We start from the raw sequence: 27,717 nt of genomic DNA on the forward strand, positions 1-27,717 counted from the left end.
AAGTGAGTTCTTTGAATGAAACACGTTGACTGAATTTGTTGGTTTTAATAAAATTAGACTGAAGGTAATACTACTTGCTTTAAAGTCAACCAATGAACAAGTTGAATTAGCCTTTAAGCTAACCTTTAATGTTTAATGTATAACAGGTGATCAACAATAATAATAAAAAACAACAACACACCACTATCAACAGTACATATGCTGCAGGTATGTTCATGCTGGTTAACAAAAATGGGTATTTTTTTGGGGGGGGGGGAGAACTGCTACTGGAGTTAACGGTGAATCTTTGGTTTGTTAGCTGATGAGGTTTCTGTTGTTCTTTTAACCTTTTTTTTTACTTTGAAAAACTGCATAGGCACACGTTAAAGACACTCTTCAACCGTGAGAAACACATTAATGTTCTGCCTTTTTTTGGGTGGATCGAAGGGAAGAAAATGGTCAACGGTGTCCTCCGTTCGTTCCTTCCCTCCTTCCCATGTGGTTTTACCCTTTTTCAGTCCCCAACTTGCTTCCCCCTAAAGATTGCCTGACTTAATAATCAGGCAGAACAAAGCTACTTCTCTATTCTCGTGGTGTCATCCTTCCTCATGTCCTCCCTTGTCATCGTTGTCCTCCATCCTCGACGTTGTCGGCGCCACTCTTTTTTTCTTTTTGTTTTTTTCTTTTTTTTGGTAATAATTCTCTTCCATCATCAGTTTTTCCCATTTGTTGGAACAGTTAGGTGCAGAAAAAAAGTTTTCTTTGGTTTCGATTTGTCAATAAATAGAAAAAGTCTTAAGTGTCCTTTTTTTTTTTTTTTTTTAAATGTTAAATCGTTCTTAAAGCCTTTGGCTTGCCTCTAACCAGGCCAAGACTCAGCCTGGGGTTTCTAAGGAGCAGGGGCTGCTGACTGGCGCGTTTCCTTTGGTTTGGTTTCCTTTCTTTTTTTGGTTTGATAGCTTGAGTGAAAGATGATTGATGAAGTGACTGCAAATGGTAAAGGCTGCCAAAACTGAGCTGGAGGTGATGGTGCTTGAGGTTTTGTGGGTTTGTTAGTATTTACATCATGTGTAAAGGCTGTAAAGTGTGACAGTAAAACCTTCAAATCAATGGGTATTGGAGGATTTGGTAGCTATGGATGCTTGGACACAAAGACAGTCACAAATATGGGCAGAAGAGTCTAGTTTTTGTGTCACAGCCCATCTATCTGTTGGCTGTCCATCCCTTTTACCAAGCATCCAACTTTCCTACACTGCAAACAAACTACATTTTTGAGTGTTGTCCTCAAACTTGCATTGCATTAGAGCTGATCTTTCCAAGTTGACAATTTTAAGCAAGTGGCTTTTGCTTTATCTTAATAAATCAGCACAGTTTGATGTACACATTTATCAGAGATCATTTGTTTGCAGCAAATGCTCTTTTCCAACCCACTGACCCTCTAGAAGAGACAGACTAACCAGGCATCGTCTTTAGATTGTCCTCTTTAACTATTACAAAGGCCCTGATTCGCCTGGACAGTTTGTCCTTCTTGGGCTCAGATGGTTAACTGGTTCTGCGGATGTGTTGATGCAGTGGGAGGTTTTGGTTTGCTTACCTGTGGTAGCAGTGAGGGCAGATCAAAGCTTTCCAAAAAGCATCTTGGCTTAAAACTGGATTTATACCAAAAGATTTTCAATCCAGAACATTCTTTATTCTTAAAAAAGTTAAAGTTTTGGTTTCAATATTTGTTGTGGTTGACTAAAAAAAGAGCGGTAGAAATCACTGTCAACATAACGTAGCCTTGTTTTCCCAATAATTGTGCTTTTTTTTCACAAATTTTGACTTAAGGGTCTAAAGAAACCAATGTAGGAGCATTTTTGTGGCATCTTTCCGATCTAAACTGGGGATAATGTCAAGATTATAAACCTAAATGTCATCTGCTTAGTGTTTGTTCAATAAGAAATTAACTCTAGTGCAACAGAATAGATGCAACTAGATGGTGAGAAAAGGCGGCTGGCCGATGCTTATTTAATGCCAAGATGTTTGCAGGGTTCTTGTGGATGACTAATTTAAAGCCCAGAACTTCTTGACATTTTTTATTGTCTTAGATTTAATGTTAATAATATTGAACTATGGTGAACAAAACCATTTTGGAAAAACAAGTGCTGCTTGGGGGAGTTCCAGTGCCTAGTAAGAAGACTTGCCATATCGCTTGATAAATCTGAACAGATTTGAGTTCCATCTAAATAATGACCAGCCAGAGATATTATCTTTTGTCTTTGTAAATCCAGGCTAAAATTATCATTTGACCATCAAATCCCCATCCTACTTTTAGTTCACCACCTTGAGGATCACAGATTTTGGTCACATGGTTATAAATTTCAGCTCTAGTCTGACTTTCATTGGTTTGAAAACCTAATTTTTCTTTGCAAACCAAGGTGGTATTAATGCTAAGATGCTTTGTGGAGTGTGCTGCCCTAATGGATGAGTTTATGGTAACAGAAGTGATGGGTGGGTGAAGCAAGGGTAAACTGGAGCTTAGCTTTGGTTTGGCTGTGAATTCAGGGAAGTGATTGGGAAATGACTCTTTAAAGTTGTGTGTGTGTCTGAAATCTGTTTGTGTGTCTGCATGTTTGTTTGTACATTCGTACAGTACATTATGTGACAACAGACGCTGAATGGATTTCAGCCACTGTTTAAAAAAAATGGCATCCTGAGTTTTCTAAGATGTGACGACCACTCGGCTTGGCAGAGAGCCCCGGTTCTATTGCAAAGAAAATGTGCTTCAAGATTGTGCTCACGTACATCATATATATTCATATATTATACACTAATACTCCATCAAACACTAAATATGCTGAGAAAGCTTGTAGTTGGCTCAAATTATGAAGAAGTTGCATGTGCCTTGGTAAGTATTTGTGTGTGTGTGTGTGTGTGTGTGTGTGTGTGTGTGTGTGTGTGTGTGTTTGTGCTTGCATATTTTGCCATTTCCTAACTTAAAAAGAAAAAAAAATCCTCACGTTCCCCTTTAAAGAGCCAATTCTTTACATGTTTTATCCAAAAAGCTATGGAAATTTTGTCATTTTATAAACAAGAGTTGGTTATTTTCAGTCAAAATAGAAGTCTACCTTGATCACATGCATTTAAGGGATCGGCTTCCTATTTTCACATTAAAATTTGTATAGAACATGTTAGAAATCAACTCCTCAGTTGTGATAAAAACAGAGACTGCACAGCCAAAAAATCTTCCTGAATAATATATAAAAGACTCTTTGAGCTATTAAAGGCTGAATCTGAATTTTGAGGGGTACGATTTGGAAATTTACAAGAAAAAAGGCTAAATTAACTAGATTTTTAGTGTGAAATTTACAGGAATTTACCAAAAAAAAAAAAAAAAAATCCTGAAATGAATGAGGAAAAACTCTAAACTTTTTTAAAGATTGAAGTCATAACCTACAGCTAAAATTGTGAGATTTTTATTGGAAATTTTTTAGACTTTTTTTTTCTCCTGAAAATGCTGTTATATATCAGATAAACTGATACATTTTTATCAGCAGAATACTGAGCTGGAGTAACTATTAATGTTATTTTGAATAAAACTGTCCAGATATCCTGTGAAGAAAAAAAACTACCTTCTGTTTTCAAGATAAATAACAAACTTTGATTGTGCAGTTTCTGAAACCCAGCTTCTAAATTAGGATTCTTTCGTGAACTGATGTGTCTGCTTTGGACATTTGAGATTAGAAATACCACAAAATTTCCACACAACTCTTGCTTATCCCCGAGCTTCTATCACATTCTGTGGTCTTAAAGCTTTCCTTGCATTCCTGTTTGGTTGGTTTCTAGCTTATATTGCATAATAGAAAACACGCATCGTCTTCTCGTCTTTGGTATTTGGGCTAGCGTGTCAGCTTATTGTCCAAAAGGAGACATCAGCAGTGAACGTCAGTGAGGTTTGAATGCACTAAAGATTAATTTACCCTTCAGCTTCTTAATGGATGTATGATGAATTTGCAAAAGGCGGTTTGGCTAAAACAAGTCGTGGCAGTGAGCAGCCCCTCTCTCAGTTTGTCACTCTTGACAAAAGCAAAAAACCCAAAACAAAACCAGACAAACAAAAAAAAGTAAAAAGTTTGGTTTTCCTCCACGCTTCAACTGGACGAAACCTCAACCCGCGCCCTCCATCCCTCCCCAAAACTCCCACCCCCTCCCTGACTCCCCATTCCCCTCCTCGCTCTCTATTATCACGCTTTGGTACAAGTGCTTGACGCTGAAGATTGGCCGCCAGGGCTGGCTCCGTCGTCTGTCCATTTGTCCAGGCTCCGGCGGCGGGCGTTCATGAAGAAGTTGCTGACGGTGGTGAGTTCGAGGCCCAGCTGCTGCGAGATAGTGAGCTGCATCTCTTTGGACGGCCGCTTGTTCTCCTTGAAGATGGCCAGCAGGGTGCGCCGCTGCAAGTCGGTAAAGACCAGCCGCGACTTCTTTGGCGTATTGTTGCGGTCCTTCGACGTGTCCTGCTCCTTCCTCTTGCACGCTGCAAAGCAAGTGTGAGAGGGTGGGGGAAAGAAAAAATAAGAGGGGAAAAATAGAAAAGTGTTATTGTTTGTATTTGAACAACAGTTAAATATTGGAGGGGGATCTTGCAGTGTCCCTCACACGAAACACAAACAGAAGGTCTTGTTTACAGACGCTCATGTTCCTGTGTTGATCTGATCTGTGTACCTTCTGTCTCGCCATGTTTTCCATTGTGCCACCGGGCTGAACTTTACTTACTTGGCTCATGCTGCGATGTTTCACTGATTAGAAAACACAGGAGTTGCATGATCGTTTGGTATCTAAGTGTGCTTTTACCTCTAGCCTACTTGGTTCATTTCCTGATGGATTTGGTTGTATAGACTGTGGTAAAATCTGGCAATCAAGCTTTATTTGTGTAAAGTGAACAACCAGAGTAAGACTGCACTGAACTTTGAATTCTCATCTGTTGAATTATGACAGATATACTCTTATGTGTGATTTTGTTTAAAACCATCAGGACTGTGTACTGTGTTTGCTTTACTTGCCACCTTGCTGTGAGTGTTTCTTCCAACCTCTGATTATGTTAAGATGGTGTACTTGTTTTTTCTGTGGACCTTTTTCCAAAAAGAAAAAAGCATCTGCCTGCCTAAAGCACATCATGTAATGCTCAAAAAGTGACCTTTAATATTTGAAGTCACTCATTCTTATTCTCTTGTCTGCTTTAAACTTTAAGGATCCTAACTTAGTGAAGTGGCCTGGCAATATCTTCTTACAGTCACAGTAACAGCTAGTAGGATTCTCTAAATAGTAAGGAAAGTTACTCCAGTGCTTTCTTTTTTACTTCCTTTAGCAGAAGATACACTGGAGCATCCTTAATGAGAGGAAAGCAGACATTTATTTTCCATAATTCAAAAGGAAGCACTATCTGATTGTCATTGCGTAAACTTGTTTCTGCCACTGAAAAAACAAACAGTTGAGTTATTACATTTGAGTAACTCTAATGTAATAACTCAAAAATTAACTCAAAATCAAGAAAATAACTTGAAATTTTGAGTTACTAAGTTGAACTTTTGAGATAATAACCCCAAATGGTGACTTCTGGTTGCCAAAAAATGTTATTTTCAGTGGAAGAAACAAGCTTCTATGTGATGCTTTTCCAGCAAGTTGAAGGTAGACTGACCTGTGCCAAGTCTACCACACCTGTCCCCAATTAGCCAATCAGCCCTTCTAATACATACACAGCCCTCCAGTCTTTCTCCTCCTGCTTGCTCGACTTTCTTGCCACTTTTTGTTCTTGTTGCAGTTCAGCAGCTCTTTGTGATTTTCTGGTTTTGTTGGTTTTTTTATTCGTGTATGACCTTTAAAGCTGTTTGTTTTTAACCTGATGCCTGCTCCTTTCCTGTAAGTGTTTGTTTTCGCTGACTGCCTCTACGTGTACAACCTCAGCCTGAATTAAAGATTTGGATTATTGTGGGCTGGAGCTGTCTGCTTTATCTTGGTGTAGAGCTGCATTTTAGACCCTCTCTGACTAGATCAGAGTGCCGAGGGATCACCATTTTCCATCATGAAGTAACTGTAGTTTTCCTGTCACTGATTAACACCTGAAATGTGTCTGCTGCTGTATAGCAGCCAGAGAGGGCAGAGGAGGAGGATGAGGAGGTCTGTGTGTTTGATTTGATTACCTCCCTGAATTAAGTATGCACGAGTCAGAGCTGATCAATACGAATCAGGTTAAGGACTCAATTCAGTAACAAAACTATTATGTAAGGGGAAACTATCCTCTCTGTAAACACACACACAGAGCGACATCCCTCTCCCAGCTTTGTATCTCAGCGTTTAGCGACCTGACAACAGATTAAATTAATTAAGGACAGCACCTTTATTTGTTTCCCTGTCTCATTACAGGAACAGATGGATTTAAAAATGCACCGTTCCCCCAAATATTACCTTTTAAGCTCAGAACCGGCCTTTAAGGAGTGACTAGTCCTGTAAACGCAATCAGTCCTTGTACCATAACGACAACTTTGTTTTTTTTACTTGGTCTGAGAGACATTTTTCTGTTGGTTCTGACATTCATGACCCTGAAATATTGTACATGAGTAAAACAAACACCAATTAAAGAATCTGACTAAGAAAGAAATTGGTGATTTTTGCTGGCTAAAACCTCGTTGCGGAGCATTTATACAGGTTCTGGTATTTTTGGAAACACTTTTTTGGACTTTTCTAGGAAAAACTGCCTTAACTTTGAAATATGTTCCCCCTTTGAGTTGAATTTCAGGAGGTGCCTTTCAAAAAGGTGTCTGGAGATAAGTGTGAATGTCTTTGTGTCTGTGCTGTTAATCATGTAGGGAGAGATTCCTCTTCCTTTGTTCTCGCTGTCAGGAGTCTTGTGGTTGTAGTTACAGTTTATCACTGACAGGTGGCACTGTTGATCTCTGAAAATGAAGGCAGCTGTTACCAAAAAAACATAAAACCGGCATTGAGAAAATATATTCATCCTCAGAGATAGAAAGGGGAGAGTCAGAGAGTCATCTCAGAATCATCATGACTGTAGAGAAGAGATATGTACAACAAATATCAATAATTATATTTTAAATCACAACTAATGACTTTATTCTGTACCTGCTCTGCATGTTGAGCCTTTTAACCTGTTTCATATATATTCCTAATTATTTAACTATTTTTTTAACAGTGCATTTATTTCCTATGTTTTCTTAGGACTCCTTTTATATTTTCAAATTAGATTTTAAAGATTGTTGGTTATTAATATGAAGGTAATTAGAGGGCTTAAAATCTGCCACAGGTTTGTTAATTCAAAGTTTAAACTAGAGGCAAATGTTGGACTTTGGACACGACTATTTACTGGATGATCTTTGTGATAAAATATTTAACTGTGAGCTAACAGACTGAGGGAGGTACACCACTCTTCATACTTCTTATTAACAGCTTTCATTGCTACCTGTTTCTAATACTGCTGCTGTAGTTTATCAGCTTTTTTTAATGTATATTTTTTCTGCTACACCTGTTTTTTTTTTTTGTTTGTTTGTTTGTTTGTTTTTTCTTTCTTTCTTCTTTTTTTTTTACACTGGCTTTAATAGGCGTGAAACAATGTTCTCGGCTTTGAGAAATAATATTTCATATTTTGTGTGTGAATTTGAAAGCATGCACAGCTTCAGTTCTACTGAAAGGCTGAGAAGACGCAAAAAATGAAATCTCAAGCGATATGAAATGGTTAGAGTCAGCTTTTTTATCAGGAATATGTGACCCCTGCTCAGCACATAATCCCTGTAACTGTTGTTTTTTTTATGTGTTTCTAAAGTTGATTTCAGAATAAAATGTCACAAAAGAAATATTTACTAAAACATTTAAATTCAAGTCCGAGGCATTCAGAGTCCTGCAGCGGTCAAAGCCACCACAGACTGAAGTTTCAGCATCATACACTCCCAGATGGAAAGCCTTTTAGTAGGCTGTACACATACTCTTGAAAAAAATTTAGATGATCCACGTGAAATTTTCAGAGCTGCAACCAAATCAATTTTACACCACTTCAAGTGCCGCAGCCTAAAGATATCGTAGCATCATCATTGGGAAAGCTGCACCAGTTCAGCCCAGTGAAGCAAAGTGTGGCATGTTTGATGCAAGTGTTTTTGTGAGCTTTGAGACCTCTACATCATCAGTGTTAAATAATCTATGGATGTAGCAAAAATCATACAAATTATAAAAATGTATTTTAAAATTTTAAAATTTAATTTCTTTTTTTTCTTTGTAAAAACTCCAGTTTCTAAAAGGAATTTTTATGCATTTCAGTGTTAACATCTGTGACACAGAACAAATTCTTTTTATATTATGGGACTCATTTTATATTAAGTTCACCCAACAGTGAAACTACCCTTTCTGTCAGTTTATCTACAATTTAAATCCTGATATTCCTTAATGTATGCAAAAGAATCACAAATTCAACAATAAGTCTCAGTTTTTCTACGTGATGAATAAATGCTGCTGTAGTAAATGAAACAAATCTGTCAGAATGACTGTTTAGCCTTAAATTGTAAGAAATAAATGTATAAAATTATAGGAAAGCTCTATTATGTCATTGCCTAAACTTATGTAATTATAAAACCAAGTTTTGTTAATTCACAGAACTCAATGTAAAACAGAGAAATTTAAAATATTAAAAAATAGGAACTTACTTGTCATTTAATTGTTTATATATTGCTTAATTACTTTTCAGTCACAGGGCAGGTTTTTATTAATAGGAAAAGATACAAAACCTTTGGAAAATCCACTTAAAAGTCCCCTCCACATTTTCCAAACCTGTCCAGTGGGCCAGGTCGGAGTCTTTGCTTCACATCTGTGATGTAGAGGAGCATTAACACCCATTGGTACCCTGGATGGTTAGATCTGTGTTCTGATAATTCACTGAGCTGTTTGGCCATGGAAAAAGCCCAACATGGTGCACGTTTTTTACGCAGATGTTAATCTTAGAGCGTTTCTCATCTATGTCGTTCAGCAGTCGGTGATCCTGCTCTGTAACTTTATGTGGTCTGCCACTTCTTGGGGTTCCTAAACACTTTGCAATAATCCCGCTTACAGCTGATCGTGGAATATCTAGGCTGGAATGACTTGTTGCAACTGTGGCATCCACTTGAACTCAATGAAACTGTATGTTTGTAAAGGCAGTATGCATGGCTAGGTACTTGCTTTTATACACCTATAGAGGTGTGGTCTAATATTTTTTATCTGCCAGGCTTTGTTAAAGATGCTCCATTTAAAGTAGTTTGCCATGCTGTAAATAGCTTTTAAATGTGCTCTCTCTGACTTTCTCGCTTCCTGCTTACTGTAGCTCAATTAAAAGCAGATCAGCAGCAGTTCACCCCACACAAGTTTTTTTTAAACTTAAAAAAAGTGCAGACACATCTACGTATAAAAAAAGGGAGCAATCAAACACAACCACCCCTCTTCCCTCCCCTTCCACACACACACCCACACACACACGAACACACACACACACGACATTCAATGGAAGCACGCTTGGGTGGTTCATTCAGCCTTTTTCTTCTACCCGCTCCCTCTTCTGTTCGAGGTTACAGTAAGGATCAAACACACAATTATATTATTCAAAAGGGGTTTACCGGTTTGAGGAGGGGTGAGAGTAAAGGTGGGGTGAGGGGGTGGGTGTTCTTTAAAGGTAAGGGCTGAATCAATGGGATCAATAAGGCAGGGTCCCTCTGCCTTTCATTAGCTTTCTCAGCCACTCTAGACATCAGAGTGTTGCTAAATGTGTCTCTAACTGCACACGAGATCAGCAGAAAGTACTGAGAATCACTCCTGTTTTTTTCTCTCTGAATCAGCTGTCATGTTATTTTTACATCATCTGAGTAATCATCACTGAAATCTCAATTAAAGCATTTCCAGCACAGTATTTACTCTCATAGTCATCTATGTAGTCACAAGTTAGCTTTAAATAGAGCTAAGGCTTTTATGGTCTAACCATTATCTAAAGTCTTTGATCTGCACTGCAAATTTTCCACTTTTATAATAAATTGCAACATTTATAAAAAATGATTAAGTCATCCAATAACAGTTTACTTCTGTTGTTGAATTGTTGCTAGAGAGAACACCAGAGACGTTATAATCCTGATTCTAATGGAAAACTTCAGTCTAGCTGGGGATGAACTTTTTCTAGTTTCTAAGATGGGTGATACATCTTCAATACTTCAGTATGGCTATTAAAAGTAATTTGGCGAAGTGAACAAGACTGTGTTTCACAGCTAACTCAGTTCTATTAAAGCAGACATAGGTCATTAAGGGTTGGTCAGTTACTATGATCCATTTTATGTCAAATCAAAAACATGAGTAAAGGAGCAGAGAATATTTTTTTTGCTAAGCTGCAAACTCTGGGTGCAGTTTCTCTAGTGAGCAGTTGAGGCTCACTCCAAAAGTGTGTCAGTTTCCACAAACATTTTACAGCTGTGATAAACATCTTTACAGACTGCTACAGAAATGGCTTTTGTCTCGATAAACAGACTGGTCGATTGGTCTAAATTTTTAGACCAAGTGGGTAAAAGGACCAACTAGTCGCGTGCCACACCTTCACCTCTGAAAGGCAATCTGTCTCCAACAATTGTGGTTACATTCAGAGTGACCACTGTCATTCTCAGACAGACTAATGAAGGTTTTACAAATAGTTGCCATCTAATTGCTAAATGGAGACAAATTGCCAACACGCCAACAAATCAGTCTGAATCAGTCTGCAGTAATGAGCACGACTTCCGACAAGTCTCTGCAATAGGAGACTTGACTTTACCACCTATGCCATTTTGTTGTTAAATCGCTATACTGCTGCAATTATGTCAGTATTTGTGGATGAACTTCTGTTTCAGATCTATGAGGTTCTGGCTGGATGTAGTTAAATAGAATTTCTTTGCATGTAGAAGGCAACAGATTTGTAATTTTCTAATTTCACACAGTTTTTTTGCAAACAGATCGCATGTAATTGCTCACTTGGCCCAATTCACCCACCACTGATGGCAGGCCGACCCAGTCTTATTGTCATCTTGTAGCCATCTTGATGCACCAAAGTCACTTTGCAGGCGACACCTGACTGCGAGTGGTCTCAGGCTGCAGTCTGCTCTCATTGTTTTTCCGAGTGTGACTAACATTCAAGAACAGTATAATTAGTAATATTAAACACACAATATTATAATAGACTATAAAAAACTGCTGAATTATTGTACATATACATTAAAATGCATATGTTACCACCTTTCTAGTGGGAACTACAAAGAGCTCTTTGTACGAAGAGACATGGAAGGTCAGGTAGTAGACATCATGGCTACAGTTACTTTGCTTCTTTCTTTGAATCAGCTGAAATATTAGTAACAAAAACCAACAGAACCAGCGAGCTGGTGGGAATAACATATCAAGGTGCACAACCTGAGTCAGTGAAGAGCTAAAAACCACCAGCTTTACCTAGCATGGGCTCTGAGATGCTCATTAATTGCTTGGATAAGTGAAGACTTTGACCGTGCAATGCCAGATCGAAACAGCACTACATTCACTAATAATACATGATGAGAATCTGCACAAAACAAAGGATGGAGCACCGCTGTTGCAGAAGAAAGGGCCACAATCCAGCTGACAGTCCCTCACTTTAACACACATTTAAGAGCACTACACTGAAGTTAATTATTAACCAATTCTGAAGAAGGCTGATATAAAAACTGATCTTATGTATCTGAATCGCAGGTCAAACACAGATGTTGGGCACATCTGTGCTGAACTGTTTAAAAACACAATCAGCTTCTCTCTCCCACCTCAGCTCATGAGGTCAAGTCTTCCAATATGGCAGCTGAGAGGCACTACTCCACCTTAAAGCCCTTTCTCTTTTCATTTTTGAATGGGGGGTTGAGTCAAGTGCAGAGCCTCAAGAGCTGGTAACACTCACAGCAAACTCATCAGTGTATCATACAGACGCTTTAAGAGTCAAGGGCCAATAAATGTCAATAGAAACATCAAGTTGATGTTTTATTGAAGCAGCGATTCAAAGTGAAAACACAGATATGGAGCTCAAATACACACAATACAGTGGAAAAAGAGGGGTGGAAGAAAAAGTTAGGAAACACAGAATGGAGGAATGGATTATCAAAGATGAGGAGAACGTGACATAATAACCAAAAAACAGGAGGGCTTCATTTTCAATCAACATCTGTTAGTCTAGGTTAGTCTGTGTACTGGGTCTCTACTTGCCGTTTTTGTGAGCCTCCTGTCTCCCGTGTCTTGCATTTAGCTTTACATTCCTTCCCTATATTCTGTTTCACCTGTCGCTCATTTTTCCCCAGTTGTGTTCATATATCAACCTTTGAGTCTTGTATTTGGGTCCTAAACCTGCACTTCATGACAATTTTGCGTTCTGTGTATTGCTCTTTGCAAGTTTTTAAATTGTAATTTTAAGGACTTTAGTTTTCTGAATTTTTGCATTTGTTATAGATGCATATTGTTTAGTTTTTGTAACTTTTTTTCATGATCATCATTATTATTATTAGTAGTAATATTATTACTACTACTACTGCTACTACATAATAATAATACAATAACATAAACTCAAAAGTAAATGAACTAAGGGGGAAAGAATTGTTTCCAATGCGTGAACATCCACAAACCAGGAACCAAACCAAAATTGTTAGTGTGAATATATTATTACTATGTTGTGCAGGAAAAGTTAAATCATGCATGCACATTCACCCTTTTTCTGAGTTCAAATACGTTATGGAAATGTTTTTTTAAAATGAACATCTCAAATCAAATCAAATCAAATCAAATCTGAAAATGTGTGCAGTTTCAAGACAGTTGCTTCACATTTGGTGAGAACTTACAGGTTGAAGTGGAAATACATTAAACCTTCTAAAGCCCAGATTTTTCTTTCACATCTTTAAGAATTAAAAAACACGGTCTAGCTCTAAAACCAAGTTTAACTTTCCCTTCATTTTCCCTCCTGCATTGTATGATGCTATAGGAATGAAGCTTATTATAAAGAGTAAAAGTTTGAAGGGAGGAAGTGAGCGAGCCAGCGAGCATTGGTTTCATCTTACAGACGGGGAGAGGGGAGCTCAGCAGAGTCATTACAGACTGTTTTCATCTCCACCACAGAGATAGATCACAGCCTGGCAGCTCCTCCGTGACAGCCTCAGTCTCCACAGTGCCATGCAGGAGTCCAGCTGCTGATGGACGCCAATTCCCACTTTGCAATACATAAAGGGAATGGACGAGTCGCTCACAAAATAGTGACAAATTCCTGTCGGATGGTGTGACGGCTCAGAAATATAGTGGTCTGAATGACAGTGGATAAAACGGGGCACAGTTCAGGGACAGGGCTGAGTTTTAGATCACCAGTATTAGAAGTGCTTAGAGATGAATACACAATCCCTTTCTTCTACTCGTAAAAACAAAAAATAGGAAAACTATAAGCCAGAATGATAAAAAGCACTAATACATGTGTTCAACATAAATAAAGGATACAGATTACCTGTGACATGAAACCACATGCTTATTGGCTAAAAACCCTTCAATCACAAGTTAACAACTACTGACTGCGTGGGTTTCACAGTCAGACCCAGAACAGAAACTTCATCATCACCATCTTGTTTTTTGCAACCAAGACGGTGATGATGGAAACGTAAAGCAGGACTTTAGAAACCAAAGTGATCTTTTATACTGGCTACAATCAGTCCTCACAGACTCCAGTGTTAAAATGTTCAAATTTACATCATAAATAAACATGTTTAGAGACTGCTACAAACATCCGATTTGGTCTACATGGACAGTTTACCCTGTCATAATAACCATCTGAAGGTTGAACTCTTTTGGAACTGACATTAAGGCTTCAGTTTTTGTGAAATTGTTATATTTTACTAATGTGCTACTACTTACTTTGAACTAATGAGCAAGTATCTGTTCCTGTGCTGTAAACACCATAAAAGATGGACATAGCCTCAAGATGAACATCTTCATCACTTGCATCTTGGTGTTTTGAAACGGGACGTCACAAACACAGACTCAGATTTAACTGAGGACATAAACTCAGAAGGAAGGTGTTTACTGGGATCAGACCTAATGGCTGTTCTTCCCAGAAACTTCTATAGTCTAAAGGAAGACAGCAGACGGAATGCCAAAAGGTGATTTGGGTTATTTAAACTGTTTTACATGATTTGTTGGCCTATAATCTGCCAAACGTGTCAGTCATGAATTATATCGATTCATTTTCAGCCAGAAAGAAAATTCCTATCAAAAGATAGAAGTTGCAATCAGCTTTTGGCACAGTGACTTTTAGAGATATGGTCTCGGGGAAAGCAGAAATTGCAGCAAATATAACATTACAGTTATGTAAAGAAATCTTAAGTGACCAAAAAGGACTGGATTTATTATAATGTGGGTACAAAAATGCAGAGTCATAAAGATACTTGTAAAACAAGTTAGTTATTTAATACATAACCCCTTTATAAATAATGTTGATTAAAGTCTGTTTACCAATATAACCAAAAATATCACACATAAAAACATAAAGAAACACTGAAAATTACTTTCTGGCACAAAACCTGGAAGCTAAATCCATCTTTTTATACAGCCTACAGCTATCATCCAGTCAAACTGTCAATGTAGAACTGTGCCCTCTCGTCCAAAGATGGTCACTGCTGCCTCCAAAAAGAAAAAAATAAAACAACATGGGCCAAAATGGTCAAAATGTTGACACAGACGACTCAAATCAAACCTTCAGCATTCAGTCAAGCAGCTGTCATTAAACCTGCAATGCTTTTAAACTTTTGGGAGTAAGAGTAATGTAAGAAGTCAGGGTAGCTTATGTATATTTAACATTTGGAACTGGCAAATTTAAAGACTCAAGCTCTCACTTTCACTTGCCACACCTGGCTAGCAAACATTACACGGTGAATTCCAGTGATAAAAGGTAGTTAGCAGCCCTAAGATCAAAGCACACTGCAACATGATTGGAGGCTTTTTGCTAACTTAATGCAGAAGTTTTTCCAGGTACCACAGTGGTGTCTGCTTGCATGGTGCAGAGAGATGAATTGTGGGAATTGACCCCACACACAGGCTACAGAGATAAACTTGAATTCAGTCCTCCTAACAAACCAACAGCACGATGGCAATGACGCTACGCCTGGGTAGAGGGCCGATTAGTTAATAAGCTGGACGCCATGAATAAAAAAACACACCAGAGATCAAAAAAGCACGGAAGCTCAAACAATGGCTTTAACACAGAAATGAAGCGAGGGTCATGTCACCACCAGATATTTACTGGAATGTGCAAAAATGTTTGTATACTTATAAACTTCACAGTTAACACATGTCAGACAATTGATATGAGTGAGGGGCCCTCAAATCACTCTGTGTCAGGGTTCAATACGTATTACTTACATAGTTTCACAGTAAACACAGGTCACACTGATCACCAAAGCATATTGATCACAGGCCACTGTTTCCTGTGTGAAACCACCTCTGTATTAAAATCAATGATTCTGACTAAACTGCAGCTGCCATTTTACTTCTCCTCTGTCTGAGACGGAGGCAGATGGAAGGAAAAAGAGGAAGACTGAGAAAAAAAGAAACCGAGACGCAGACGGAGAGAGTTTGGGGATCAATACAGCTGAATATAAAGCCACAGATGTCTGTCGGGCCTTTGCAGACAGACAGGCTTCATTCAGCAAGAAACAAAAAAGGATTTCTTGCACAAAAGGAAGTTCCTCTCTCTCTCTTTCTTTCCCTGCCTTTCTTTGCATCTGTGTGTGTAGATTTTGTGCCATCTTCTGTTTTCTGTTCATCGTTATTTCATCTTTTGTCCTCTTTCTGTCCGATCCATCATTTCCCCCCCTCTTTTGTCTCCATTATCTTTTTAACTATCTTCTCTCTTGTCCTCCCTTCTTCTTCTCCATCTCTCCTCTTCCTTCCTGTCTCCTCACCGCTGCCTCTCTGTCATTTCCCCGCACCTTCTCCTCCTCCTACCTTACTGTTTCTCTCTCCTCCTTCTCCACGTCTTCCTTCTCGCTCTCCCTCTCTCTGTGATTCTTTATTCTTTTTTTTTTATTGCACCATTACCACTTAAGCTCTGATATCCATTACACAAAGGGCATATAAGTGCAGGGTAAGTAGTAAAGTCGCCCTTCAACACACACTTCCAGGCTTGTGTGTGGCGCCATGTTTTGGACGCTTCGACACTCCGTCATGGGCCGACCAGGCCGAGCGTTGTTTGGGTTCAGTCGTTAATCAGCTGTGATGCTGTTAATGTGGGCGAACCTGGCGCGGCGTCACACGCCCCTACACTGCAATAACCGTGACTGCTAACTGTCATTTAGTGCTGTCTGCTTATCTACTATACTATACTGTACTATAACTGTAATCTGCTGCTATGTGCTCAAGGTTTATGTCTTTATTTTATTACTTTTCTGCTAAAACGTGCGGTGACAAAATCCAGTTGACTAAATCTTACTTCATTTTAAAAAACTAACAAAAACAAACACTTCTAACTGAACCTTTAAAAGGTACTTGTTGTATGTCATTTGTCTTTTTAATACAAATACAGACACAAAATGACCTCTGCTCCTACAGACATCTACAGCAAACCAGCCCTCAGCTCTGAGTTCTGTAAACACAGCTTAAATGTTCATCTCAAGACCTCAAAACAGAACTTCACAAATCGATGGCTGATATTGGTAGTTACATTCAATCATTACAAACACGTCCTTATTTACAGTGGTGGGCTGCTGAATGAAAAGACCTCGGAAAAACCTAAAAAGAACTACACACACACACAGACTGATATAATAATGTAGAACCAGGTCTCCGGCAGCCATATGTGTGTGTAATGTGTAAGACAGAAGCTAAAGCACAGCATGTCAGCCTGGCAATCATACTTGATGCATCATATCTCAGCACTCAGAAACAGGACTGTAGCACTTAGCAATGAGTACTCTACTACTGTATAACACTGTGTGTGTGTGTGTGTGTGTGTGTGTGTGTGTGTGTGTGTGTGTGTGTGTGTGTGTGTGTGTGTGTGGTCATGCTTAATGCACCATGGTGCTTTCCTGCTTCCGTTTTAAGAAAATAACCGGAAATGGAGACACAGACTAAAGCCTCTTTGTGCTTCTTTCTCACACAGACACACACTCGAGAGCATGAGTGAGACTGTAACAGTTTATCCTCTGATGTCTCCTTTAAAAATACAGTGTATGTCAGTAAGTCAGCTGAGAAATAAAGAGCACTCACTCTGTTAGGCTCTAAACCAGACAAATCCTTCATCTCCTTTGATCTTAAACTATATCTTTTTTTGTATTGTGTCTATAAAGAGATGTAGATGTCCATCCATCCATCCATCCATTCGCTTCCGCTTATCCTTTTCAGGGTCGCGGGGGGCGCTGGAGCCTATCCCAGCTGTCATAGGGCGAAAGGCGGGGTACACCCTGGACAGGTCGCCAGTCTGTCGCAGGGCTAACACACAGGGACAGACAACCATTCACACTCACATTCACTTGCACATTCACACCTAGTGACAATTTGGATTAATCAATTAACCTATCCCCACAAGCTGCATGTCTTTGGACGGTGGGAGGAAGCCGGAGTACCCGGAGAGAACCCACGCAAACACGGGGAGAACATGCAAACTCCGAGATGTAGATGTGTCTGTCTAAAATACACAGAACATGTTGACAAGGAACAGGTTTCCCTGACCAATCGCTTTTGGCAAATAAAAAAAGAAATGCCATAGCCAAAATGCAATCACCTGACAACTCCTTAGCTTTTTACAAAAAGCATTTGCCTTCATATATGGACTGTAAGAAATAACTGGGAAACACAACAGGAAATCTTGGCTGGGAGATGTGTTATCTGTATATCTGCTGCCTGTGTGCCTTTTAGCTGAAACACTGGCTATCACCCACAGAGGCTAATTCATCATACAGGGAGTGCAGAATTATTAGGCAAATGAGTATTTTGTCCACATCATCCTCTTCATGCATGTTGTCTTACTCCAAGCTGTATAGGCTCGAAAGCCTACTACCAATTAAGCATATTAGGTGATGTGCATCTCTGTAATGGTCTAATGACATCAACACCCTATATCAGGTGTGCATAATTATTAGGCAACGTCCTTTCCTTTGGCAAAATGGGTCAAAAGAAGGACTTGACAGGCTCAGAAAAGTCAAAAATAGTGAGATATCTTGCAGAGGGATGCAGCAGTCTCAAAATTGCAAAGCTTCTGAAGCGTGATCATCGAACAATCAAGCGTTTCATTCAAAATAGTCAACAGGGTCGCAAGAAGCGTGTGGAAAAACCAAGGAGCAAAATAACTTGCCCATGAACTGAGAAAAGTCAAGCGTGCAGCTGCCAAGATGCCACTTGCCACCAGTTTGGCCATATTTCAGAGCTGCAACATCACTGGAGTGCCCAAAAGCACAAGGTGTGCAATACTCAGAGACATGGCCAAGGTAAGAAAGGCTGAAAGACGACCACCACTGAACAAGACACACAAGCTGAAACGTCAAGACTGGGCCAAGAAATATCTCAAGACTGGTTTTTCTAAGGTTTTATGGACTGATGAAATGAGAGTGAGTCTTGATGGGCCAGATGGATGGGCCCGTGGCTGGATTGGTAAAGGGCAGAGAGCTCCAGTCCGACTCAGACGCCAGCAAGGTGGAGGTGGAGTACTGGTTTGGGCTGGTATCATCAAAGATGAGCTTGTGGGGCCTTTTCGGGTTGAGGATGGAGTCAAGCTCAACTCCCAGTCCTACTGCCAGTTTCTGGAAGACACCTTCTTCAAGCAGTGGTACAGGAAGAAGTCTGCATCCTTCAAGAAAAACATGATTTTCATGCAGGACAATGCTCCATCACACGCATCCAAGTACTCCACAGCGTGGCTGGCAAGAAAGGGTATAAAAGAAGAAAAACTAATGACATGGCCTCCTTGTTCACCTGATCTGAACCCCATTGAGAACCTGTGGTCCATCATCAAATGTGAGATTTACAAGGAGGGAAAACAGTACACCTCTCTGAACAGTGTCTGGGAGGCTGTGGTTGCTGCTGCACGCAATGTTGATGGTGAACAGATCAAAACACTGACAGAATCCATGGATGGCAGGCTTTTGAGTGTCCTTGCAAAGAAAGGTGGCTATATTGGTCGCTGATTTGTTTTTGTTTTGTTTTTGAATGTCAGAAATGTATATTTGTGAATGTGGAGATGTTATATTGGTTTCACTGGTAAAAATAAATAATTGTAATGGGTATATATTTGTTTTTGTTAAGTTGCCTAATAATTATGCACAGTAATAGTCACCTGCACACACAGATATCCCCCTAAAATAGCTAAAACTAAAAACAAACTAAAAACTACTTCCAAAAACATTCAGCTTTGATATTAATGAGTTTTTTGGGTTCATTGAGAACATGGTTGTTGTTCAATAATAAAATTATTCCTCAAAAATACAACTTGCCTAATAATTCTGCACTCCCTGTATGACAGGCGATGGGTTCCCACATTGCTTATGTTGTGACCCAAAGCCCAAAACTCAGAGAAACATTAATCCCAAAGAAGCTATAAATCAGAATAGGAGGACCTCCTATAATTATTGTCAGCTGCCCGTACTCTTCCTGCTGATGCAGTTGAACCAGTCTCATTATACTGAAATGCCTGAAGTGAATCCTAAGACTCGGCTGTGTTTATGAAACTGTTAATCTCCAAATACTACAGTGTTCTAACAAGCCTGCAAACCACCTGGAGACGCAAGCATCATCAGACAAAACAGCATGAAATTATGCCACAGGATGTAATGCATTGGGTTCAGGCTTTACTTTACTGAGGCTTTACTTTGGCCTGTGATATGATCAAGTTCTTTAAAGTTAATTATTCCATCCGTGTTCAGTCTTGGTGTGTCAGAAGGGTTTCCACATGTACAGACTGATCTGTTTCATGAGTGATGTACCGAGGAACAAAGAGAGTCTGAGAGAGAGAGAGAGAAAGAGTATTCAGAGTACGTAATCACTGAATCAGTGTGTGTGCAAAGATGGTTTATCAGTGTGTAATCTGTATGTCCACACAGTCTGTGGTGACATCACCGGACAAAGGTCTCTCTGCCCGCCCGCCCGCACACACATAAACACACACACACACATTAATGTATCTCTACTTGTTTACCAGGACAAACGGGCTGACCAATCACAGAAACTGGTGACTCAGTGATGTCATTGAGCTGATGAGGAAATGGCCTCAGAGGAGTTTGATGTCATCCACCTTCATCACTCACCCTCTGTCTTGCTTTGTGCCTTCTTCTCTAATTTTTCATTTTCTCTCATTCACTTGCTTCCCGTCCTCTCTAGTTCCGTCCGTGCAGGAGCTAAAGAAACTTTGTTCAAATTCATGCTTAAATAAACATGATGACTATCGTCTGAGTACATTACAAATCTGTGTTTTTATAGATACGTTTCCAATCACTTGGTATGTTTGCAATGAACAGGGTGAACCCAACTGCAGAGCCTCACAGCTCTATGAGGCAGGAGGATGCAAAAAAATACTATAAAGAGGAAAAATATAGTACGAAAAAAGAAAAAATATAGAAAGTCTATCAGAAAAAGGGAGACTGAAGGGACTACAGAGGACAACCTGACAAAGGCTGAACGCAATATAAATATCCAGAACCAAGGAGGGATAATAAGGCGCATGTGAACTACATCTTTATCTGCTGACTCAGACACTGGCCATTATCCACAGAGAACTTAACACAGACCAAGGGAGAAAATATTGGTGAATACCGACACCTAAGAGATCGATAATAAAGCACAGATGAACTATTGCTAGACCTCCGGTGTGTACACGATTCGGCTCAAACTGCCTAAAATGTACAACCTGATATCACTGCTGTTAAGTCTTCAGGTTCTGATCTGTTTGACAAATTGTTCTCTTATATCCTGAACAATATTTTATACATTGTGGATTCACTCAGACCAGCCATAAAAATAAAACCAATAATCCTGTTACTATGTTAGATCCTCATATTCACGGACCTAACATAGCATAGCATCTTTATTAATAGGTTCCTTGTAACGCTAAGAAACCAGGCAATTTTAAACCAATGACTCCATGTTAGCATCCTTCCCGTTTACATCAAATATTATGAGAATTGTAGTGGCAAAACTCACATTCATCCAAAGTTAAAAACAACATAAACCAAGGACATTCGCTTTTTTCTACCAAGATTTACAATACACACATAATAAATTATATCCCTGTATAAATGATTAAAAACCCATGCATTCAAAGGGTTTAAATATAACAAAGTAAATAAAAGTTAATAAGAGCAAGAAAAAAATTACATTAAAAATCCTTCCAAGAGAAAGAATGAAAATGTTGAGAGAAAACACCCACTAACCTTTAACCTGCTGAATATTGACACTGAGGATAAGTCAGAGGGAAGCTCTATTTGGACATTACACACACACACACACACACACAGTAATAGGTGATGAGTTAACTGATCTCTCAGTACCTCTTTCTTATCAGCAATGTTTTTTGGAGGCCTGAAGTCATCGCCGTTCTGTCTCACAGCACAACGGTCCAACAGAGAGCAAACACAAGCAGAAAGATAATAGTCTCTGATCAATAGATTGTATTGTAATCGCTGATTGATCAAAAGAAGGTTGGTCAACTATAAACGTACATCCTGGCAAACCGCTCACCGCTGTGTTTGTCTCCAAACGATCAGTGGCGAGCGATTTGAGTTGATCAGGTTTCCTGCTTTGAGAGATGCAAAGCAGCTCACTTACGTTTAGTCTGAAAATGTATTTTTAAAATTGTATTTAGATTTAAATATCTGATCTAATATGGCTTAATCTTGATCAAAAAGTTTAATATTTATTAACCAAATCAAATCAATCAGTAATCTGCTTCCTTACTTATTTGTACCTTTATTTCCCGTGTTTATCTTTGGCTTTTTTCTCTGACAAGCTCCTGCCCGCTCTCTCCTGCTAAACCTGTCTCCATTAAAGGTTGTAATATCTACAATTGGATCCCATCCATCCAATATGAAACATAATCCAATAACAGACAGATTCAGCTAAATGAATCCAGTTATGTGGCCCAATCAAATAGAGGAGGATTCCCTTCAAACCCATCTGTCTGATACACATCAATCTGGGTGCTTTTAATGCTTTTACCACCAAACTGAGCGGAGGTGAGCACAGAAGAAAAATAAGAACAATCTGACCTTCAACACTGGCTTTCTTTTCTCTGTAAATTTGGCTTTGATTTGGACTTTGTCACCACAAATGATAAGAATAAAAGGTCAGCAAAACAAAAAGTACAAGCTCTGTAGGTGAGATAAAGAAAAGGCCATTACTGCAAGAAGAAACCATGAAGTAGAAAAGAACAAGATTCAACAAAAGAGGAAATTTGGCTTCATGCATACATTAGAACAAAGAGAAATTAGGCAGTCATGGCCCATGTTTATTTTTAAATGTCTGTAGTTTTCCCTTTTCACAGGTTTTCTCCTGTGTTGAATTGTGGTTTTTAAATCCTCATCTTTATTTCCTGAACAGTTAAGGTGAGTAATTGTTCCCACCTGTGTCTCATTTCCCAATAACGCTTTGCAAACAGGTACTCTTGTGTTTTGCTCTGTTACTGCCCTGTTCAACTGCTTGTGCTTATTTTCTGTGATCATGAAAACTGTCTTGCCTGCGCGTGTGTGTATGTACAATTATATACACGTTATCTATATATTTTTTCTGTGTTTATGTCCTTGTTTTTGACGTGCAAAGTGATTACTGTACCACACGCTGTGCAATTTCTAATGTAAAAGCTGTGCTATCAAGACAAGCATAGTGGTTTGCAAATGGTTATGAGATGAGAATCAATACTGCAAAAATCATCTCCTAAACAACACAACATTTTTCACTGGTGTATTAAACTGGTAGAATGGTAGTCTACGTGGCTTTAAATACAAAAATAAAACTATTGTTGCTAACAGTTTTCCACAAAAAACAACTTAAAATATAGGGAGTTTTTTTTTTAAAGGGGAAAAAAGAGTTAAATGTTTGAACTTTAAATGTAAAACCTGATTCCATTGAAATCCATTATTTCCAAAAGACTAGATAATTTTATGCTATTGATGTGCAGTGACCTTTGCATAAAGACAAGCATATAACATAAAATAAAACCAGAGTGGCTGCTAGTGAGGATCACATCTCTCTCTCTTTTAAAGTGTATTAAAATATTAATATAACAATAAAAATCACAGCTGAAATATATAAGACTTGAGTACTGTATGACATTGTTAACTCTCAATATCTAAAAGGGGGTTTAAATATTTAAAAATAAAAGTAGTGTTTTGAAAATGACAGAGTCCAATGGTTTTGAATCAAGCCCAGAGACAATAGTGAACTGTGGCCACAAGACATTGGTAATTTATAGAAAAAATGCAAACAGCCAATATAATATAATATAAGCAGAACAATTGCTTGCACTTCGCTGGTTTTAACTGATGCCTATTTTTAGATTTCACTGGGCAAGCACTGCCTCTTTGCTTGCCCTGAACTTGGAATTCCCATGTGCTTGGTCACAGGTATAGGCCATCAAACTCCCTGGTTTCTCTGTCTTTTGCATGTGTACACCTCAGTTATTCCCTATTCCCTCAGTGCCTCACAACTGGTGTTTTATCAGAGTGACAACTCTACACTTGTTTATTATGCCAGTCAATACCAGCTGTAGGAGCATTTTTTCGCTAAACATCCCTAGCATGCTCCCATAGGTGGGAATATGGACAACAGCTTTCATATTGTATCATGATATGTTGCCTACAATAACACCCGTATCATGTCACAGCGATTCTATGATACAAGTAAACATCAAAATGCATTTTCAGCCTTAAAGTAGCTGATATTGACTGGAAAATGCTTTTCATATGTTATGATGCTGATTATAACGTTGTTTAATGCAAGTCTGGTCCTCTCTTCCTTTTCCTCCTTCCACAAGGGGAACTACTCCATTCTCCCTAATAAATCATACTGTTATGTAATAAAAATATTAAGATCTAAAATTTGACCTAAAACAGTCCTCCAAGTGGGGTGGACCCCTGGGCCCATCTCTAGAATATTCATTGACTAATCTGGCCAAAAAGAGGCAAAAACCAAAAATATGTCAGTAAAACTGACTAGCTCACTGTTTTAATTGTCACATTTCCCCCCTGTGAGTTTCTTCCTGTCACATATTTCATTTGCTTTCCCTTTATTCATGTTATAAGTGCCGCCATGTGGAATTTCAATAGCAAATTTCCTGCACATGAACATGTAGAAGAGTACTGACATTCAAACAGGCTCTGGATGCATGAAGGTAAACAGTCCATGTGGAGCATTAAACAGGGAAAGCATTTACTAAAACACAACCTTGAAACCAAAAACTAATGTCACTGGTGAGTCTAACTGGTGAGGCAATCGGTTTAGAGCAGCTACATCCTTACGTACAGAGATATTAATATATTTGGCTTCAGTGTATCAATAACATATTGCAAGGGAAATCGAAACAATATATACTCATATCAATATTTGGTCCAAAGTCAGTGAATGTCACTAAAGCAATGAAAGTGAAACATGCTGTTCTCATATCAAATATTCACAGAAGACTAAAGAAAACAGTCAATGTAAATGTCTCCAAACACCAGAAAAAGAAACTGGTTTCAGCTAAACCAAGTGCAAAACCATTTTAGCCACATTCTCCAGCACGAACCAGCACACAAATAAAGTAATTCCTGTACTGTGATTCAGATTCTTATTGTGATTGTTATGTAGTGAGCCATTGGCTCCAGAAGGCTCCTTGCTGAGCTGCATGTATGACTTTCACATAAGTAGTTTGCTGCGTCTACTATTGCACATTAAAGTGTCCAGGTTGTTGTTATTGTTTTGCAGCAGGAGACATTCAGATACAGCCTCTCTCTCTCTCTCTCTCTCTCTCTCTCTCTCTCTCTCTCTCTCTCTCTATTGTATGCTGTCAGCTCTCTCGGCCTACAACCCCCTCCCCCATCTCTTCCAGGAACCGGTCTGGATCAGGTTCCTGCAGATCAATGGAGATCTCGGTCCACACCGTTTACGTTATCGTTGCCAGTATTAATGCTCTTTTAATCTGCTCGGGATTACAGCCATCGATCCACGTCATCCATCCACGCACATGGCCAAGCCCGAACTGCAGCTGCTTTACACACAACAACACACACACACATTTCAGAGGAAAACAGCAGAGGAGAAAACAACAGCATGAGCAGAGGCTGGAGCAGGAAGGACAACAAACAAGAATGTGCCTCAGCTTCCTTGTTTGTGTCCGATCTCAGTATCTGACCATCAGAGCATTGATCGGTTATAGATACACATCAGCACATTTGCATAACTGTCAGCTGAAGCAGCAAACTGAAATGTCACAGACTGACAAGAAAAATGAAAACTTTAAAATGAGTTTGGTGCATTCTGATGTATAAATTGTGCTTGAGCAGTAAGTGGGTGGAAGTAAAATGAGTTGAAAATGTTTCAAACTGTGACTATTTAAAAACTGAAAGATATTAAAAATCTGAATTTAAGCTTAATAGTCCTGTGTCTCATGCCTATTTTAGTGTTTAAAAAAATCCATATTTACACACTGACACAGTTTTTCCTGTAATAAATTAATGTTTTTACTCTAAGCTAAATTAATCAGCCTGTCATCAGATGTTCTTGTGCACCAGGATTCTTCTTCTACTTCTTCTTATCATGATATAAACATTAAGCATAGAAACCATTACCAAGAAATTCAAGTTAAATTATAATAATTATAATTAATTCTATTCAGCAAATAATCGATAAATTATCTATACATATTTTGATGCTGTGTTTTTTCTTGGCAAAGTAAAGCATGTACAATTTAAAACTGCATAATAATAATAAAGAAAAGGGCTCAGTGGCTACCAGAGTATGAAAGTAAAATTGTTAATAGAGAACGAGCAAATCACCAGAAGATCAATGTGAAGCAATGAAAACACAAAGAGGGAAACACTTCACCTCAGGCTCATGTGATGATCACAGTTGTTATTAAAGATAAATTTTCAGATTTCCAAATGCAGTCTGGAGTAAGGGAATGACTGAGTTAGGTGATAATAAAATAGACATCTAAAGGTTTTTGTTGTGCGTTTATGTTCCTTTTTTCCTTAAACACTGTGTTTTCACAGTAAACCCTGCCTGCAGCCTGACAGGTTTGTCCTGCCTGTCATTGCTCATTACGCCTCTGGACAGACTTATTTCAGCCAGGCAGTGACACCAATACTAATGAAGCTGAGGGAGGAAGGGTGAACAGGATGGAGGAAACAAAGAGAAAAAGAAAATTAGGAAGAAAACATACAAACCCCACAAAGATAACTACAGTAAAGTAACAGAAAATGTCATCAATGGGATCGGTCTATTCAAAGGTGCTGCTTCATGTGTGGATCAATAAATGAATCCTAACAACCACTAAAATAGCACAAACCAAATAAGGCCTCACATCCTGCACCTCCTCCAGTCTACTTCTGACCTAAACTGCTGCGGGGCCTCACTATTGATTGGATAACGTCAGCAAACACATTCTGCAATCTCCTGAAAAACCCCTTGAGATATATAATGTGGTTAAAAAATAAATCCAACAGCAGCCAACAAGGACAAAAATAGTTGAAATTAATCACAAATGCTGTTCTACGTGTCACAATCATTAGATGTTTCCCATATTTTTAGTCTGTTACTGGAAGCAGTTCATTCCCAATTATACGTGTATAAACATTTTGTTTAATTGTAACTTCAAGGATTAATGGAATCTACTGCATTGTCTTTACACATCACGACCAAATTGCAGGCTTTTACATACCAGTCACTAAAATATTGACCTCCTTTTAACTGTAGCCTTTCCATTATTCCAGAAATATCCATGATGAGGACCTTTGGCCATGAAAACATACTTCATGATAGATTTAATAGATTTACTATTATTATTATTATTCTCTTGAAATAGGTTCTAGGTTACCACATGAATTGGAAGATAACTAATTGGCTTCTTTTAAATATAGCTGTAGGAAACATGCAGGGGGTGACATGTTTCCTATGTAGACAGGTATCATTTAAACTGGAAAAATGGCTTTAAACTGCAATGTCTGACTGTTTTTTGTTCATTTTACAGTGTTGTGAAGCTTTTTTATATGGAAACCAAAGTAACTGGAACAGTGCATAGATAAGCTAACTTAACTGTTGGTGCTTAGAACCTGCAGAGGGGACCAAATAAAATCCTGTAATTGTAATCCACTGGCAGAAGCCAGAGTTCGCTCATGCTAGTTCCCGAGTTAGTGTCTCCCAGACTACAGCAGATCTATACTATTACACACTACTGAGCTCTTTATGAGGTTTTTGAGCTTAAAGCAGACCTGTTAACGGAGTAAGTCTTATTCCTAAGGTTGAAAGAGGCAAATTTCCAAATGAATGGTAAGAAATTAAGACTGGCATGCTATAAATTAATACTATAGGGCCAAAGACATTGCATACTACTTTTTCCATAATGTATCTCAATAATACATTTCATTGCACCTAATGTCAGAGTAGAGTAGTTTTTAACTATACTGAAATATAAGATATTATCACCGATAAATAGCAAATTTTCATAGCTAGGCTAATCTTTATGAAAAGAAAGCTAATTTGGCCTTTTGAGCATGA

General features: G+C 38.6%; 1 protein-coding gene across 1 annotated transcript in view; it reads right to left on the reverse strand.

Moving 5' to 3' along the window:
- Positions 1 to 4,181: 4,181 nt before the first annotated feature.
- Positions 4,182 to 27,717, reverse strand: part of onecut2 (one cut homeobox 2) — a 37,071-nt gene continuing 13,535 nt past the window's right edge. Inside the window, exon 2 of the mRNA XM_040053382.1 lies at positions 4,182 to 4,492. Within this exon, the coding sequence (XP_039909316.1) occupies positions 4,203 to 4,492 (290 nt within the window). The 3' untranslated portion in view covers positions 4,182 to 4,202. The remainder of the gene's footprint in view (positions 4,493 to 27,717) is intronic.

The sequence above is a fragment of the Simochromis diagramma genome, unplaced genomic scaffold (assembly GCF_900408965.1).
Source record: "Simochromis diagramma unplaced genomic scaffold, fSimDia1.1 OVJJ01000596.1, whole genome shotgun sequence".
NCBI classification, from domain to species: domain Eukaryota; kingdom Metazoa; phylum Chordata; class Actinopteri; order Cichliformes; family Cichlidae; genus Simochromis; species Simochromis diagramma.